This window comes from Cynocephalus volans, chromosome 1 (assembly GCF_027409185.1).
Source record: "Cynocephalus volans isolate mCynVol1 chromosome 1, mCynVol1.pri, whole genome shotgun sequence".
Taxonomy (NCBI): domain Eukaryota; kingdom Metazoa; phylum Chordata; class Mammalia; order Dermoptera; family Cynocephalidae; genus Cynocephalus; species Cynocephalus volans.
The window spans coordinates 295,947,202-295,966,012 of record NC_084460.1 but is presented as its reverse complement, the minus strand read 5'-3'; the positions used below and the strand labels follow the sequence as shown (position 1 = coordinate 295,966,012).

Here is an 18,811-nt window from a genome sequence, read left to right as displayed (position 1 = left end):
CATCCAAATGACCAACTGGAAACAGCCTTCAATGACCAACGTTATGGATATCACTAGACATTAAATATTATGCAATTATTGATATTATGTTTAAGAAGGTCGTAAATATAAAGAAAACAACTTTAATAAAATATTAAATGAAAAAGCTGGTACAAAATTGTATACGTAGTATGATGACATTATGCAAAATTTTAAAGAAATAAAACATGCATAGAAAAAAATAGAGGGGAAAAACATCCAGAAATGTTAGCAGTGATTACCTTTAGGTAACAGAGGACTATTTATGTTCTTTCCATATCTTTATACAGTCTAAATTTTTTGTAATATCCATGTATTATTTTTAATGAGAAAAAAATAAGAGGAGAAAGAACAGCACCAATGAAAACTAAATCAGTGGTGCCTTTCAAGGTTCCATTTAGAGTGGCCTGTCACATCATTAGGAACGGGACAATCTCTTCACCAAGAGTTCCTAGTGCGTCTGAGAGCACGAGACGCTGCTTTGTCCCTCCTTGGACAGGCAAGACGCATCATGAGAAATGAAAACAGTTTCTCCTGAAACAGCAGGGTCCTCTTGCTACGGCACGGTTTAGAATCTGGCCTGATTTGGGAGAATTTTAACAATATGCCAACTAATTGATCATATAAAACAATAAAGGAAAAAGCAGAGTATCAATTGGAATTAAACAAAATAACACTATGGGAATGAAAGCATGGCCAGATTTTTATTTGTAGGAGAGATGTCCTCCTATAAAATGCATGGGTCAAAGTAAAAAAAATGGAAGGAAAAAGAGAATGCAAAGACACACAAACTATCAGCCGCCTGCACAGGGCCCTGAGACACAGAAGGTAACATGCCCTTCACTGTACGAATTGTGGTTCCTTTATATCCATCTTCAAGTGTGAAATCAATCTCACCCTTTATCCTCAGATTTCAGCACACGAGAGTGATTAAAAACCATAGCCATGTACCCAGGGACCTGAAAAATTCTCGTTTAGTAGTCAATAGCAAAGTCATTCATCAGCATTCCTTGAACCCCTTCAATTTAGATGTCTGATACGATATCACCTGTGAAACAAAGACAGAACGCTGTGTTAAGAGTAGATTTTTCACTCTCATTCTCAGGCAGGACACGGTTTGCTTCAAAATATACTGGGAATAGGTCCCAGTGTACTAGTGAAAGTTGAGAGTTTCTTTTTTGGTATTAAAGTAGCTCTGAGAATGTTTTTTCTCTTGAAATGTGTGTTCTGACAGTTTGCCAGTGTGGACTGAGTGACCGAGGCTGAATCATCAAGGCTCAACCCACTCAACTAGGTTAAGATCCAGACGGTTTCTGAGTGCTGTATTTGCTCAGCAGTTTCTGCATAAACGGTTTTGCGAGTGGATAATAAAGTTAAAAACTGGAATAATGTATCCAAATGCAGTTTTATGATGACTCCCAAAGGAACAACTTCAGACTCTTTTACTGAGCTAGAATGTCAGCGAGGCAAATACAGGAATAAATGGAGAATTATGTAGGGAACAAAAAATTTCCAGGAAATTTACTTTCCCCAGGGTCCTCAGGGAGGGTGCCCACTCCTTAAGTGTAAAGGTTGGAGAAAACAAATGGCTTGCTGTCACTCTGAAGTCTTATTTCCTTTCGACCTTAGTGTGGGAGGAATACAAAACAAAACAGTATACAATCATCTGTGTGTTTCAACCCAAGTTACCGGATCAAAGACTGATTCAGAGATGGAGATGGGAGAATTGGTAAAGACCTGCCCCCAAGTGTCAGCCCCCTGCCCTATCTCAATGGATGACGGATCACACCCACCTGAGGTTGACATTGTCTTCCCTTGCCATTGCCCCAGAGAAAAAAGGTTTCCCTCACCTCTCTATATAAGGAAGCATCAGGGAGACACTGGAAAAGTAATGTTTTAGCAGCATGTAGCTGGTTGCCTATAAAATTCCATTTTCAGTCAACTTCTTAAGAACATGACAGACTATGTCCCCAAAAAAGATCTTATATCTAGAAGTAAAAAAGTATACCAAAAATTGGGCATGCCAAATTCATTGTTTCTAAAGATGTCATGGTTAAGAATTTATGGGGCACCTATTTTCTCATATGCTCTTTTTCCCGTCTTCTTTCTTTCACGGACGCATGCATACACACACACAGAAACAAAGTAATGCCCTTCTCCCGTTCATTTTTATTCACCAATTAATTAACTCTCAATATGTTAATAAAAGTTTAGGGTTAGCCAAAGGGCAGGTTGATAGGAAGCCAATCTGTTAGCCTATTTTACTTACACAGATTTGAAAAAGAACCAGAAATGAGAAGGTTAGAGCTTTAAGATGAGAATGTGTCATATCATTAGACTTTTTATCATTTTTAATTGTTTTATCTCTTTTTTCTATGTTTCAGCTCATAAGCAAATGGCGTTTTGAAATGCAAATTATAATTTATTGTAAGGTTTCATATAGTTTTCATTCAACACCATTTGAAAGAGTTGAAATAAGTTTTTCTTAAATATGCAAGGCTTATTTTCTTGAGCACAGCAGGAGGCTGTACCTGCCTTTCAGACTATACCAACTGTGAATCAGTCCTGTCCTAACAAAACGCTCTGTCACAGAGGGCTTTTTAATATGATTGACAATTGTCAGAACCCAACGAAAAGAACTGAGTGACCCGACAGATTGAAAGGAATCTTTCAATCTGCAAGGTCAGTGCAGATGCCAGCACAGTTCTGGGCACTGGGAAGGCACTGGATCAATATTACAGGAAGGAAGCAAGAAAGAAAAGGAGAGAGAGGGAGGGAGATAGGGAAGGAAGAGAGAATTCTTAACTGTTTTCATTCTTTGCAATTTACTTCCTTGAAAAGTTCTTCCAGTGGAATGAATGGCTATTGCTGTTTTTTCCTAACTCTGTATGTCCCTAACAACATTTTCAATACTTGACTTCAGGATTTGGACAGGTAATGGGAAAACATAATTAAAGCTAATGGCGAGATCGCAAAGCAAAAGGAGCAAAAATTGCGGTACATTTTGCCAGTTAATTGAATTACATTTTTATTGTGTAAATGAGCTATTGCTAAAAACTTTGAATGCCTTGTTCAAAGTTTTTAATAAAAAACATGTTTTGCTATTAAAAAGGTGATCAACACACATTTCTACATCCCATAGCAATAAACACAATAGTATATCATGAGAATAAGGTGCATTTTAGGAGCTGATCTGTAAACATATCCATGATATAGAGTAAAGGAAGAAAAAAAGTAGCAAGTCTTAGAACAACGTGACCTTGTTTCAATTTATGCCAAAATAGCTGCACCAGATGCAAGTGCTTTAAAAAGGTCCTGAGGGATACTTGCACCCCACTGCTTGCGGTGCTAACCTCTGGCACGGGGAGCAAAATCGGTAGGGAAGGTAATATGAGGAGGGGCTCCCACTTGTTCCTTTCTATATCCCTGTGTTGTTTAATTTTTGCACAATGCATTATTTTCAAATCTGATAATATATGAAAATAAAATAACTAAGAAAATATGTCACGATTTTAAATTAGTCTTAACATATATAAATTTTCAGAGCAGAGAAAAGCCATTAGAAAAACTCACCTTGTGGGCCAACCCCGTGGCTCACTTGGGAGAGTGTGACGCTGGGAGTATAGGGATGGCCAGTGCGCTCACTGGCTGAGCGCAGTGCAGATGCCACCAAGCCAAGGGTTACAATCCCCTTACCGGTCACAAAAAAAAAAAAAAAAAAAAACTCACCTTGCTGTAATTAGATTTTTCTCCATTAGTGTTCATGAAGTTTTATTTGATTTTATTAGCAATCTCTTTCAGAAGACCCTTGAGATCGTTAAGCTTGGAAAAGGAAAAACAAAATAAAACCGGTCTTAAGATAAATTTTCCAACTTCCAATTTTACATTATTGCTCTATGGCTTTTTCATGAAACAGACATTATAGTAAACAGCAAGTGTGGTGCATCTGGAGGAGGGTGGAAGGAGAGTGGCACGTGATGTTTCAGACCCTGCTCATTGCTCACCTTCTGAAATCATAGCACTAGCAATTAGTAACCAATTAGTAGGCCAGTTAACATTAGCTTTCATCAAATGCAAATCACGAGTGTTTTCCATATAGAAATAATAGATTGCAATGACACAGAGAAGTAATATATGTAAATAATAATTAATACTACTTATTATTACTAATACTCATAAAATGATAGGGTACTAATAAAGTTTTTCTTTGGTAAAAATATAATACTAGCAAAAATAATATGATATAGTACTAATCAAGTCTCATGCCCCCCCAAAAAAACAATACAAATATTAAAACAATTTAAGTAAAAGGCAGAATAGATTTATTTTTGATACATGTGTGTTTCACAATTTATTACATATGATGTATGAATTTCATTTTAAATTACGTGCCATACTGGTACACTTGATAAAAGCTCATGGACATAATGCAATTTCTGTAGAGTTGGTTTCTAACGTTCTTCATCACTAACTTAAGGAAAAAGCTGTGTTTAAGTTGGCTTTATTTTTAGTAATAAACCCTTCCTTTAACTTAAAAAAAAAAAGAAATCATAATGGCTAATGGCTGTCTAAAATAAATAAGGCACAGTAAAATCCCTACTTATAGACTTACAGAGAATTTTGAATAACTGTTTTCTGTTATAATTAGAAGGAAATTTTTGTATTCCCTTCAGGAGCTTTTGGGAGAGCCCTGTATTTGTTAATAGGAAAATGACTTTAATAAGCTGTTTAAAGTAGAGCATAAGACTCCAAGAGCAAACTAAATAAATAGAAAACAGAAAAACAATAGAAATAAATCAACAAAACTAAGAGTTGATTTTTTTGAAAAGATAAACAAAATTAACAAACTCTTAGCTAGACTAAGAAAAAAGAGAGAAGATGCAAATAAGTAAAAAATGAGAGAGAAGAATTTACAACAGATGAAATAGAATTAAAAGGGATCATAAGGGACAAGTATGAATAATTATATGCCAACAAGTTAGACAACCTAGAAGAAATGAGAAAATTCCTGGAAACACACAACCCACCAAGACTGAATCAAGAAGAAATACAAAACCTGGACAGACCAATAAACAAGGGGATTGAAACCTTACAACAAAGAAAAGCCCAGGACGAGATGGCTTCAAGGGTAAATTCTACCAGACATTCAAAAAATAAATACTAAGCCTTTTTAAACTTTTCCAATAAACAGAAGAGAAAACACTTCTAAACTCACTTCATGAAGCCAGCATCACATTAACTTAAAAGGAAAAAAAGACTCTAAAACCTTGCTCAAGAAACAGAAGATAATCACTAAAATTTTATATGAGTGGAAAGGAGGAAATTTTTTGTTGCTCAGAGGGAGAGGTGGAAGGACAGAGGAAGGAATAAAAAAAAGAGAAGGGGCAGAGGGGCAGGTAGAAAGCGGGGAGAGAGACAGTGAGACCACCTTGGCAATGGCAGAAGATAGTGATTTGCAGTTGAGGTTTCCTTGCAATCTGCCCCAATTCTGCCAAAACCTACAAAATGCATGGTGTAGGTGGGGTCTGGTGGGAACCTGTGAAGGGGCAGAGCTCCACTGCCAGGTGGGTGCAAAAAGGACAGATCCTGCGAGCACTTCCCCGAGGTGTCCAGAGACCCTTGTTTTGCACATGTGTGGGGACAGCTTTCAATTATGAATCACAGCCCCTACTGCTCAGGTACACCTTCCCCACTGACAGTGTTGGCCCCACCCCTGGTCCTCACTGGTCAGGAGGTCGAGGTTCACAAAGAGCTCGGCCCCTGGGAGTCAGGTCAGCTTGTTCCCAATTCTCCTCTGTCCCAGGGCCCAGTGGGTTTCTAGGATGGTCAAGATTCCTGCCACAGCTTTCTCTCCCCTTGTCCGCTGTTGCTGCTCTCCCCTGTCCATTCTCTGCATGTCTCAGAGTAGGGTCAGAACCAAGGTGTAGCTTGGGGAAGCTTTAGCCCAACCCCTGAGATGGCTTTCCATCAGCTTTCTCCAAAGCCATACCAAATAAACTCACAAGTAAAAATCAAAACAACAAAACAAACTAAAATAGATTATTTTCTCTACAAACCACAACACCTAGATAAGTCCCTAGTGCCTCTATTCCCCTGCAACAGATAGCTTAAGCCCCTTCTATATGAACGCTCTGACCACTCAGATTGTACTTTGAATGGAATACACTAGATATGTCTCTCTTGGGTTTAAAATTTCCCACGGCCTTCCCTAGCATGGGAATCAAACCAAACTCTATAGAGGAAAGCAAGTTGTATACAGAGTGACCCCAGTCTCCCCTGCTTCTTCCAACTCAGCTCTCCCTGGTTCATGCTCCTCTTTAGCTGCTTGGAACAATCCATGCTTCTGCAGCCTGAGGGGCCTTCACAGCTGCCAATCCCTGTGCCCCTCTAATGTGGACACAGACAATCTGTTGAATGCATGCTGGTTACTGCATTAAAAATCTTTACTGCTGGGCTGAGCCCGTGACGCACTCTGAGATTGCAGCACTGGGACCGCAGCGACGCTCCCGCCGCGGGTTCGGATCCTATATAGGACTGGCCAGTTCACTCACTGGCTGAGTGCCGGCCACGAAAAACAAAACAAAACAAAAAAAAATCTTTACTGCTATTTACTCTTAACAATTCAGCTTGAAAATGTTCCTGTACCCAAACCATTTAATAAAGGGTTCATTCATAAAATTTGAGGGCCATGTCTGCTTTGACAGACTTAGCCTAACGTCTGGCACATACATAGCAGGTGCTCAGTAAATACTATGTGCTATGTGGCCTAGGCACAGATACAGCAGACAATACATTTAAATATAAATACGTATGTGCAAAAAATGAATATTTTATAAAAAATGAATATTTTATAAAAGGTTTTATAAGTATATACGTTCAGTATAAATTCCCAGTCTTAGAATCCTATCTCCTATTGTTCCTTTCTTACATTCTCTTAATATTCTTCAAATCTTCCCTAATCTTTAAAATATCTAGCCCCTTGCTTTTCCCTCTCCACTGATTGTAATCAAGATACATACTCATCATAGCAGGATCATTAGTGTAGGCACTCAACTCTAACGACATAAAAGTCTTCCCAGCCCCCCAATTAAAAAGCAGCAACAATAACACCATCATCAGAGTAGCTGTAACAAGATATACTAAGGTGTGCTAGAATGTCTCCAAAGATGGATGCCACCGGTTCCTTTCTCCTTGTATGCATGTGCCACTCCCACATCAAGAGGTGCCTTACCTGAATCTGGGCTGGCCGCTGACTACTGGGACCAATAGACTCTGCTGAAAGTGGCACTGTGCGGGTTCCAGGAATAGCCTTTAAGAGCACTGACAGTTTCTGTTTCCTCAATCTTGGAAGTCATCCTCTATGTAAGAAGGGAGCCTGACCCAAGACCACCATGCTGTGACAAGGCCCTGCTCACATGGGGAGGCCCTACAGGGTGAGATATCATGTGGGAGACAGGGGGGCCATGGGGAGGAGCACCATGGTGCCAGATCCTGGCTAGCGACCAGCTGAATCCAGCCCAGTAAACCCTCCTGAGACCACAGGAGGCAGAAGAACAGCCCAGCTAAGCCCTTCCCAAATTCCTGACCCACAAAACCATGAGCAAAATGAAATGGTTGTGTGAAACCACTAAAGTGTGCGGTAGATTGTTATGCAGCAATAGACAACCAGATTGTAACTAACACATTCAACTGTCTCTGCAGGAGGGGTCATCATCTGAGTAGTTGACTCCAACAGATAGAGCAGGCAAAGAAAGAAGAGAGAAGAGCGACACCGGAGCGGCCAGGAATGCCCCCAAGCACCAGGCATCAGCCCACCATCCCGGTTATCAATGTGCTATACGTAGTTCAGAGGTCAGGGGGTGAGGCCCATAAAAACGCAGCCTCGGGTTTTAAAAATGTTGGAGGTAAATAACACCTAAATAAATAAACAAGAAATTGTGAATGGATAAATGCTCACGTTAGAGCTCTGCAAAGGGCACCTTTCGTCCATTTACTCATTCAACACACATTTATTGAGATCCTACTATGGACAAAGTACTGGGTGCTAGAGATTCTGCCACACCAGATAGGATATTGTCTAACCATCAAACAGCACAATCCTGGGAGAGTATACAAATGCCATCATCCAGGATGCCATTCTCAAAATACTGTGAAAAAATACCAAATATCATCTCTTCTTCAGAGCCTAACAGGGATCTAGCATTTATAAATCGATTGTAATTTCTGCTGAACCTGATCATAATCTGCAGCTACCCAGCTCAGAGATGGGGTGTGCACACTCTCTCCCTGTCTGATGTCTCACATGTGTTCATGCATTTGCAACGCCCTCCAAATTAAATAGGCAACCAGTTAGTGGCATCAAACACTAGCACAGAGGCTCAAAGGCTCCCAAAGAGCTCCTTTGAGCCTTTCTCATGTTCCCTGCAATTGCAAGCATCTCCATCTGCCTCCACAGCTGAAAGAAAAAGAAGAGATGGCCCTGGGTGAGATAAAGACAGAAAGGATTTTAGAGATCATAGAGTGGGACTTCAGGATAGTTCCCCACGTGGGCTGAGAGCATGACAAGCAGTTCTGTTCCAGCACCGGTTCTTACACAGTGAATGAAAGACACTGAATACGGAACAGAGCACGTCTACTCTGTAAACAATTAGCTTATTTTATTTTCTGACCACAACCACTGGCCTCTAGCTGAAAGCTCAAAGATGCTAGTGATTTTTAAAATTTCCCAAACTACTGTTTAAACAGAACCGTACCTTTGTATCGAGTTGTCTAAACCGATGCCTCATTCTGCAAGGAAGTTAAAAAGAGAAAGTGAGCAACAGAAAAAGACAGACTGAGAGAAGGTGATTGGGCTCCATTTTAGCCTTAAAGTACAAAATACAGATCCCCTTTATTCTCGGCTAAACCAAGGGTCTGCTGCATTTACCTTTCTGATTTTCTTCCTAATATCGAAATGAAGCAGAATTCCTCTCTCGTGCTAATTACCAAGACCACAAATAAAGGCTACGTCCGCTGACAGGTGGTGGGAGATGACTTGTAAGGTCCAGCCCTTCGTTCCCAAACCAAGATCTCAGAGACTAAGAACAGAGGAGCGTGCATGGCGTCCCCTTTGCTCTCAAGGAGAGTGAGCGTTACCTGCTCCTTTCAACAGCTGGGTTGAACCTGACAAAGGCATCAGTGGTGCTTATAGAGGGATCCTCAAAAAGTTTGTGGAAAGATTTCTATTATCTTTTAATTCCATTTTTCCACAAGCTTTTTGAAGTACCCTTGTATTTACCCATATTTTGTTAGAGTGAATTTTGAGGTGTTTTGAACTGTCAGGAAGAGTGACAGCTGTCAGTGAAGACTATTAACCTTCACAACCAGAGAAGCATGCTTCTGTAGACTTTATAACACGTGTGGACCGCCCAGTGACTCAGTTTGACTTCTCTATTTCTGTAAGATGTTCAGTGAATGTGTTTATGAATCACATGGATGTCTGTAACAACCCCATGTGATTCATAAAAGATGCTCAGGACTTTTCAGGGACAGCCTGTAACAGATCAACCCAACCGTCTTTCCACCTTTGAATGCCCATACTTCATCACAAAGATGAAGAGGTGTGTGGCCCCTACAAAATAATGTCAATTGCCCGTGACCTGTGAGTCTTCTTGGAACCCACCTCCGCGGCTGTAGCAGGGAGCCCGGCACTCTCGATACCTGGTTGCATGGCCCTCCACTCACTGCTGGCTACAAAAACCCCTTGTCCCCCAGGGCCTTGAAGGACAGTCAGGAGAGTAGACGGGTGGTTTTCCCCTTCTTGAAAGGCTGGCACACACATATGTGTTTGTCACCTTCAACTGCCTGCGTAATATCTCTGTGGTGCTACTGCTCTTGGCTGAAAATGCTGTTTACAGAGTTTGCTCAAATCAGCTGCCTACGTTCTGCCATCTTATGTATCAAAGGGAGCCTGGCAAAGGAGAAATCAAAGACTGACATACTCCTCCGAGGTGTCGTTGGCTTTCGTGTTGATCTTGACGAGGTAATTTTCCTTCATGACGCCCTCCCATGCCAGTGTCTCGTTGTCCTCATTTTTAAAACCTTGAATGATGAGAAAAAGAAAAACATTCAGACTGTTTCATTTGCCCCTCGCTTCCTACATCAGGCATTCTTCCAGGCATTTAGTGAGACTCCGGAATGAGGGGAATTAGATTCATCCTGCACAGGCTGATCTGACTAATGTTACTTACTAGTGACAGAAACAGAGCAATGGAATATTAATGACTTTCCCAGTAACAATGAGGAGTTGGAACTGCCTGCATGAAATAGAAGTGTGATCTTTATTCTAAATAGAGATCGATCCAAATCCTGTCTGTGTGTTTTGTGACTTGGCAAAATCACCCTACTAATGAATTTGGTTCTTTCATTTGGTACTTGCACCTCTTCCATTTTGATGACATAAAAATGCTAAATCATTCAGTTGGATAATTACTGATGGACTGCCTACTCTCAGCCTAAAACTAGGGTAGGAAATTTGGAGGAGAGAAAAATAACCCCAAGACATTGTTCCTGTCCTGCTGATACATGCAGTCTGAGTGTGGACCTCAAAGAGAATTTTTACCTCTAGTCTTTCCCTTGCACCTAAGCCAGAGCATGCTGTACAATTGGCCTGGGACATGTTCCATTCTTAGTTCAGTTTCTTACAGTGCCTGAACCTTTCAGATTGCAGGAAAACAAAAGAACAAATCAACATGTCACCTATGTTTAAGGTGTAATGCAATGGACACCAAACCTCCACACGAATTCATGAGGACAAGAAAGCACATGCTTGTGCAGGTGTCCACTTGGAATAAATTTATGTAGTTTCTACTTCTAAATTACTATTTACATTTATTCATCAACATGTTAGAGTTTAGGAACAATTATAAAATCTTACTGAATTTAAAAAGAATTGACTGGAGGTCAAGACTGAACCAATATGCAAGTGGTTGGATTTAAGCAAATCCTACACAGCCAATATAGATTTATTTTTAAATGGTGGTTATTCATTTCACAAAATAATTCTTAACTAAATTGTTTTCAATTGTATTTTTCCTAGCAAAATAGCTTATAATGTCTTTTCTTCAAACTAAAATATAGAAAATATGTAGAAGCCCAAGAGGAATGCTTAAGAACAACACAGAAATAATAGACACTCCTGAATACAGCTGGCCAAAGAGCAGGAATGACAAATGACCAAGAAAACATGACCAATCTCTGTAACAAAGAAGTGCTGGTTGCAATGATGATATAGCATTTTCACTAACCATACTGGGAAATTAGCAGGGTCTGAAATAATGACTACATCTTGTGTTGACAAGGATATGGAGAAACAGGCCTCCCATATAATGGGAAAAATATCTGTCCATTGTTATAGCCTTAGGGGTAATAGGGAGTGAGAAGAGAAGGTGGGGGAAGGGGGACAGGCAATATACAGAGACTTAAAAGCATGCAAACCCTTTACCTAGAAATTTCTCTTCTAGAAATAATTCAGAGGAAAAAGATCATTGATGTGCTCAAAAGTGAATGCATGAAACTCTTTACCATAGTGTTATATGCTAACGAAAAAGTCAAAACCATCAACATGCTTAACAAGAAGGGATTGGTTAAATTAATTATGGTAAAAAATAATTAATTAATTAATTAATTAATTATGGTACATCTATAGGCTAGGATACTCCACAGTTAAAAACTGTCATGTAGATTTTTATTTATGGATATGGAAAATGCTTATGATACATTATATTAGTTAAGTGAATAAATTAGATTTTGAGTGCATATGCATACAGCAGTCCTAGTATTATACATCACACAAGAATAATAGGATAAACACCAGTATGTTGATAATATTTGCCCCTGGCTGGTGGGTTACACGTACTCTCAATCTTTGTTTGTGCTTTTCTGTATACTTCAAGTGTTCTATCATGAATATGGATTGCTTTCTGAATCATGAAAAACAATACATTTTATAAAAATGCAATTACTGGGCAGTGTACTTTTTTATTACTTGAAGATGTCACCAAAAAGAAAGTACCAAAAGCAAAGGTTTGGGTTCTACTTTTCCAAAAGTTATTTGAAAAAATCTTTATTTTTCTCCAAAGAAGGGCAAATTTAAAATTAAACCAATGATTTCCCCATCATTTGGAGGCAAATACAAAGTCCATTTAGGAAATGAATTGCCTACTAGAGGCTCCGGCAACCTCAGAGTGCTGTGGTTTCTGGAATTAGTAATCTCCAGGAAGGAGAAACAAAGGGTCAGGCAGTGACCTGCACCTTGGAGAGTCTCCAGTTAGTACACTGGGCTCTCGGCTCTCTCTCCCGTCATCACCACAACACCACTGGGTAGAGAAGGATCCTGACCTTCTGTGATCTCCCATTCCCTCTATTTCTTTGTTCCTTCCTGAGAATAAGATCTGCTTGAAGAGGGAAAATGTCAACAGTTCACACTCTTTCTTAATTATTGTGAGATCATCATTCTCCCAGGGCCCACTGGGGAGACAAGTCCAGATTAATAACATCATTCATTTCTGACCTGTTTGCTTCTTCAAGCTGAAGCTCCTTTCCATTTACGGGCAAAATTGGGACATTTGCTCCTATTTCATGTTCATCTTATGCTTAATCACTAAACAACTTTGGGGGGAAAGTAATGCATTTTGTCCTGCCTCCTCAAATGCGCATCCCAAATGTGCAGGACTGATTTGTTCTCACTTAAACACACTGAGTCTCCGGATCCCACTGGTCCTAGACTGAGTACAAGGTATCTTCGGAGAATGGAGTGAGTGTACAGCCCCTCTGTCCACCAGTCACCAACCTGAATCCCACTAGTGAATGGCAATTCACTACCTCACAGGGAAATTCATTTCATTTCCAGATAGCACCAGTTGTTAGACATTATTTTTTCTTTATACTGAGTCAAAATCTTCCTTGCTACAACTTTCATCCATTGTTTACTTTTTCTCTGGAACCATTCAGAAAAAAAATATGACACTTGTATGCCTTCTGTCATCTGAAGACATAGATTGGTCTCTAAGTCTTCTCCCAGGTCCTATAGACACTCATCCATGACATGGTTTCAAGACAGAACCAAAGACAGTCATGAGGCATGTCATTAAGGGCCTCTGATGTTTGGGTGTGGACTTTGAGTACTGTCAAAGTCTAGATCTGAATTTCCAATTCCCATCCCTGGAAATTTTATTCTTTTAGTTAGAAATGACCCACTTTTGTCTTCCAAGGTAAAGTGATGAGGAGAAAGACAGCAACTTATCCAAACTGTCAAAACACTTTCTTCATTAAGAAAAGCAATATCATATGTGTGATAGTCAATGACATCCCAAAGTGACATTTCATGTCTTGAAATAATGCTGTTAAAAGACTTGCCTATGATGATCCTTTAAACTGTGACATGAGTTGGGGGTTGTTGGCACATTTATATTCTGAAAGCCTGCCTTCGGGAAGTCATAGCTCTAGAGATAGCACAGAAACATATTATGACCAATATTTAAGGTCATATTTATGAGTATCTTGCCTTAGTTTGTACGTATAGAGAATCCTACAAAAAACAATGTTCCTGGCAAGTTAAATTTTTCATAATTGGCAGCAATTGTCATGTCTAGGTTAGTAACATTATTTTACTTTGCGAATCATCAGAATATTTGGGCTTACACTTGAGAGACAGAAATGGTCAGCCCAATATGGAACGTGAATCCAGTGAGGGCAGTTAGTGACTGTTTTACCAGACACCATGAAGAAAAGACCAGGACACACATGCGTCCAGCAGCCATTGGAAGACACGCCTGTGAATAACAGGAACAAGGCACAAGCAAGGCAGAGACAGCCTAACTCATCGTGGTAAAAATCAGTGTGGGAAAAAGAACAATCTAACCATATTCCTTTAGTCATTTGTACTGGATTCTCCCTTAGATTTTCCATTTCCCAAATTGCCCTCAACTCCCATCTTTTCCATTTAACAGAAACTTTTCTTTTTCCCAGCGGTGCTGCAGTGGGAGGACACATCTCAAGACTCTCCTGCAACACCCTGAGATGACTGACTGCTCTTCCCCAAGTCACAGGGAGGAGCATCAGCATTTGAGAGGCATGCTCTTACACGGTGGCCAGAGCCTCTCCTCAGACTGGCCCTGGAGGTTTCTTTGCTCGCGTCTGTCGTGAGGAAAACAAGTCCAACCATCAAAGAGGTATTGCGATGCATGTTTCAAGACTCGTGTCACCATTTCTTGTTCTGCCGTGTGTCTTGTCTACATTTTTTCCTTCCTCTGGGATTCAGGACAGCACATGGTGGGATGGGGAAAGGCGGAGGGGACTGTGTGGAGCCAGAACTTGGCTGCGGGACACAGCCCAAGTCTCTCGTTAGTCCCTCTGCAGCCTTCCATCCTGGTCAGTCCTCTCTCCGTGGCCCATCCCAGCCTCTGCCTCTCTGCCTGGCTAACTCCAATTCATCCTCTGGGTCTCAGCATAAATATCCCCTTCCTCCAGAAAGTCTTCCCTGATCCACTCGAGCCTGGGGTTTAAGTGTTGTCTATGTGGCTACCATGGTACCCTGCACATGCTCCAAAATGAGTGCTTTCCACACTTTTCAATTAAGGCTTTTTAACTTTCATCTCCCTTCTCCATCACCTAGGCCGAGCCCTGTCTGAGGGCATGGAGAGCCTCTATCTTATTTAGCACCGTATCCACAGTGCCCAGCTGCCACATGGCAGTCACTTGGCACCTGCTGGTTGAATCAACGCCCCCCAGGTCCCCTCACCCCCAGTTTCACCAGCTCTCCATGATACTATCTCACCTCTGGTCTGGCTCCCCACCAGACCGTGGTCCACAAGCACAGCCCCAAGTGCCTTTGTCCACGGCCGAATCCCCAGAACTGAGTTAACATTAGTGAAGGGCCGAGCGCCGCCTGTAGCATGACTGCTTTGGCAGCATTTCCTTCTTATGTGCCGATGGGGGTGCACCCCATCCATGCTTTGCTTTTCTTGCCAACGCATAATTCCCACCCATCCTTGCACTCACTCTATTTCTAAATTCAGATCTGCAGAGAATGTGGGGTGAGTTTTACAAAACTCTTCCCAGAAGGACTGTGGCAGGAAATGAGGTTGGTAGGCTCTCACTTTTGGAATCTATAAGAACTCAGTGATTTCCTTTTTAACTCTTATTCCCATATTTAGACATTTTATGAGAATTTTTGTCATTGGTTTGTGGTGGCTGTCTAGCATATAAGTGATAATGGGGTTCAGGACACGCTACCCCACAATACGGCATCTTGGCATGTTAAATCTTCTTAGCTGAAAGAATCTGAGGAAACCTCAGAGGCAGGAAGGCCTCTCCGACTTTTCCCACCCTCTCCCCTGAAGCAGGTCCTAAGACCCTCGTGTGAGACACACACTCCCCATACCCGGAGGAAAGGAGTTTCCTCCTCTCCAGAGACACAGGGACCCAGAGAGGGATCTGAACCCACAGGCCTTGCTAAGTTTCCCCCAGTATATTGCCATGAGATCACACTCTTTTTGCCCTGTCATATTTCTCCACACCTCTCCATAAATCATCAAACCTACTATACAAACACTCAGGTTTTCATTTCCCTATGAAGGTTCCCATGTCACGTAAAACTTATATTAAATAAACATGTATGCTTTTCTCTTGCTACTCTGTCTTTTGTTATAGGGGCCTCAGTCACAAGCCCAAGAAGGGTAGAGAAAAAGCTATTTTTCCTCCCTTACAAGACAAGTTTAATAGAATAATTCATAAATACCAAGGAACCCATTTCTATTTCAAATTGCTAAACGTCATCTCGGGACCCAAGTTTATGCCTTTTTATAATGCCCATGTCGTGACCACAGATCCTGATCAAAAAGGATGTGCTCAGGGAAGGTTTGTTTCAAAGATGGAAAACATACCAGATCTTCAAATTACTCTTGAAAATATATCAATTTTGGAAAGGAAGAAAGGAAAACCAGCCAAGTACTGAGTACAGTGAAGAAGCTGCTTCTTAAAGATCCATTTCGATCGGCCACACTTGAGGCTCAAGAGCAGCACAGGGGCTCAGCCTGCACCCCGAATACTGTCACAGGAGTTGGGCTGGACTGCTCAGATGATCAGAGTTGAGTTCATAAGAGGTAAGCCCCCATGCACCCTACCCCCGACACTGTCACTCATTTCTGCTGTGAATCTGGGGGTGGGGAGGGCAGCAAGAAGTTTGTCTTCTTTTGATAGGCCAGCACTGGTGTGGGGGAGGCACCCCAGGGAATCAGCACACCCAGCTTGTTCAGTACGGTAAGTGGCAAAATAGGGCCACAGATTCTTCCACCATGAGTGAGGCAGGCTACTCCTGGCATCAAGAGGTGGAGTCTCATCCATCACCCCCTCCATCTCAGCAGGCCTGTGACTTGCTTTGACTAATAGAGCGCTGCAGAAGTGATGTCATCTGATTTTCTGAGCCAAGCCTCAGGGGCAGCGCTGAAGCTGCCTTTTGCAGGAGCTCAGCCTCTGCATGGGAGCCCTAGCTGGGGACACTGAGGCTCCTGCTGACAGCTCGGTCATCCACCCACATGTGAATGCGTGTGGACATCAGGAACCACCAGCCTGTGGCCCACCTGACAACCACCAGATGCTTCCAGAAGAAGAGACCAGCCATCCCAGCCTAGCCCTGACCAAGGACAGACCCACAGAATTCTGAGCAAATACACAGTGCCTGTTTCAGGCACCATTATTGGTTTGTTACACAATAATATGTAACTGATCCACTTGGAGACCTAAAATAGTCTATTACTTTTTCCACAAGAAGGAAACTAAAAATGGAAATCCTGCAGGTACCAAAACTTGGTCCAACGTGAGTCATTAAGTCTATACCCATTGTCAGTTCATGGGGCCACTTTATGATTTTTCATGGGCCTTAATAGGGTGACCAGCAGTCCCTGAAACTGATGGGGTTCTGGGGATGCAGGACTTTCAATTTCACAATTGGGATTGTCCTGGGCAAATGGGGACAAGTTGATCACCCAACTGGATGTCTGGGATGTAGGATTCTCAGTACTAAGATGGGGAAATCCTGGGCAAACCAGGACAAGTCGGTCACCCTAGGCTAGGCACTTTTGCCATTGTGAGCTCTTTCTTTCATAAAAAAATTTAAAATATTTTATGACTGAGTTGGTATAAAGACAAATAGATTAATATATTAAAATATTTTCTTCTGTTTTTTTTTTTTAAATAAAGAATTTTCATGTGCCCCTAAAGTCCTGTGGGCCCTGGCACTGTGCCTGATGGAGAAGTCAGCCCTGCAGCTGCATTTCCACTCCAGAGGTGGATCCCCTGGCTTAAGTCTGAGGTTAGCGGGCAAGGAGAACTGGCCAGTTCTATCTTCTTCTTGTGTCCAAGCATCCAAATGAATAAAAATAGGCCTCTCACTCCTTGCAGGCTTTCTTTGTTTGACACATGCCTGTGGGCTAGGAAGATTGTCTGGCTTTGTAGCTCCACGATCAGGTGTTAGGAAACCCAAGCCTGATGTGGGTTTTCTACAGGTCCATGAAGAGAGCTGGATGCCTGCTCCCTGCAGGGCCACGATGGATCTCACGGTGGGAGATTCTGGTTAACAACTGCTCCCACAGCAGAGGTAAGGAGAGGGGAATAGGGGAGGACCTGCCTGCACCCCAGAGTGTCAGGACTTAGGAAATAAGTGGTCACATGAGAGAGAAACTGATCTGGCTCACTCCTGCCTTCCAGAAGGAGGTGGGTCCTCAACAGGAAGAGTCTGTGTGGGGTGAGCCCCTGGAAACTAGAGGCTGAGGGAAGCTTTGCTAAGTCCTGGGAGTCAGGGCTACAGGGGCCCACTGAGTGCCCATTCAGTAAAGGATCAGTTTGAAACACATGCCAAGCCAGAGAGCAGGAGGAGCCAAGAGCAGTCCCACCAAGGGGGCTTTCTGCTTCTCTTTCCATCCTTTCTCCCTGTGCTCCAACCACAGCGGGTCAGTCACCGCAGCCGATGAGTGGGAGAGATGGGAGTAAGAAAGAGAGGGAACAGTCCATTGCCCACCCCTCCTGATGCGTCTGCCAGCCAGGAGGGTGAGTCTACAGGGGGCCTCACCTCTGCGTAGCAATTAATAGGCCGGTTAATGTATTGGACCCTACATTCCAATTTCCAAATTGAGACTATGATTTTCTGACCAGATTTCATGACCAGAAAAGTCATGAACTTTTAGCCCTGCTAGAGTCAGGACTAAAGTTTCCCAGAGAATAAATTTCACAGAAGCAACAGAAAGCAAAAACAAAGTCATGATTTGATACTATCCCATGAATTCTTGTTCAACATACTATGTACATTACTACTATGTTCGTCCAAAAAAAAACAAAACTATTCCCCCCAAACAAGGCTACCCCAACAGATCTACAGTGCTTTCCTAATCTTGCCTTTCTCTTGAGTAATTCATTGGCGGGCCCGATGCCAGATCTTTACAGATGTGCAGATGCGAGCAGTGAAAGAACTGAGAATAATTCCCTTCTGTTGAGGTAGGGACCAGGGCACCCTTCCCTGAAATTCATGGCTGCTTCTATCCCAAACACCAATGGACAAGCCACTCACAGCAGGCGGAAGATTCCCTGTTCTTCTCCTTGCAGCAGCACTTGAAACACTTCTTCACCACCATGTAGAAGTAGGCAAAGACGACGAACGGGAAGGGGATGTTGAGGCGGCTGCAGTATTCCTGCACCAGGAAGTACCTCTGGAACTTCCAGACCTGGTCGTTGTTCTCCTGGACGGTGCCCACGGTGTAGC

General features: G+C 42.1%; 1 protein-coding gene across 1 annotated transcript in view; it reads right to left on the bottom strand.

Moving 5' to 3' along the window:
• Positions 1–985: 985 nt before the first annotated feature.
• The window catches only part of TRPM8 (transient receptor potential cation channel subfamily M member 8), an 82,089-nt gene continuing 64,263 nt past the window's right edge, over positions 986–18,811 (bottom strand). Inside the window, exons 22-26 of the mRNA XM_063095309.1 lie at positions 18,620–18,810; positions 9,999–10,098; positions 8,772–8,805; positions 3,748–3,840; positions 986–1,066 (exon numbers count right to left, since the gene is read on the bottom strand). Of these exons, the coding sequence (XP_062951379.1) occupies positions 3,790–3,840; positions 8,772–8,805; positions 9,999–10,098; positions 18,620–18,810 (376 nt within the window). The 3' untranslated portion in view covers positions 986–1,066; positions 3,748–3,789. The remainder of the gene's footprint in view (positions 1,067–3,747; positions 3,841–8,771; positions 8,806–9,998; positions 10,099–18,619; position 18,811) is intronic.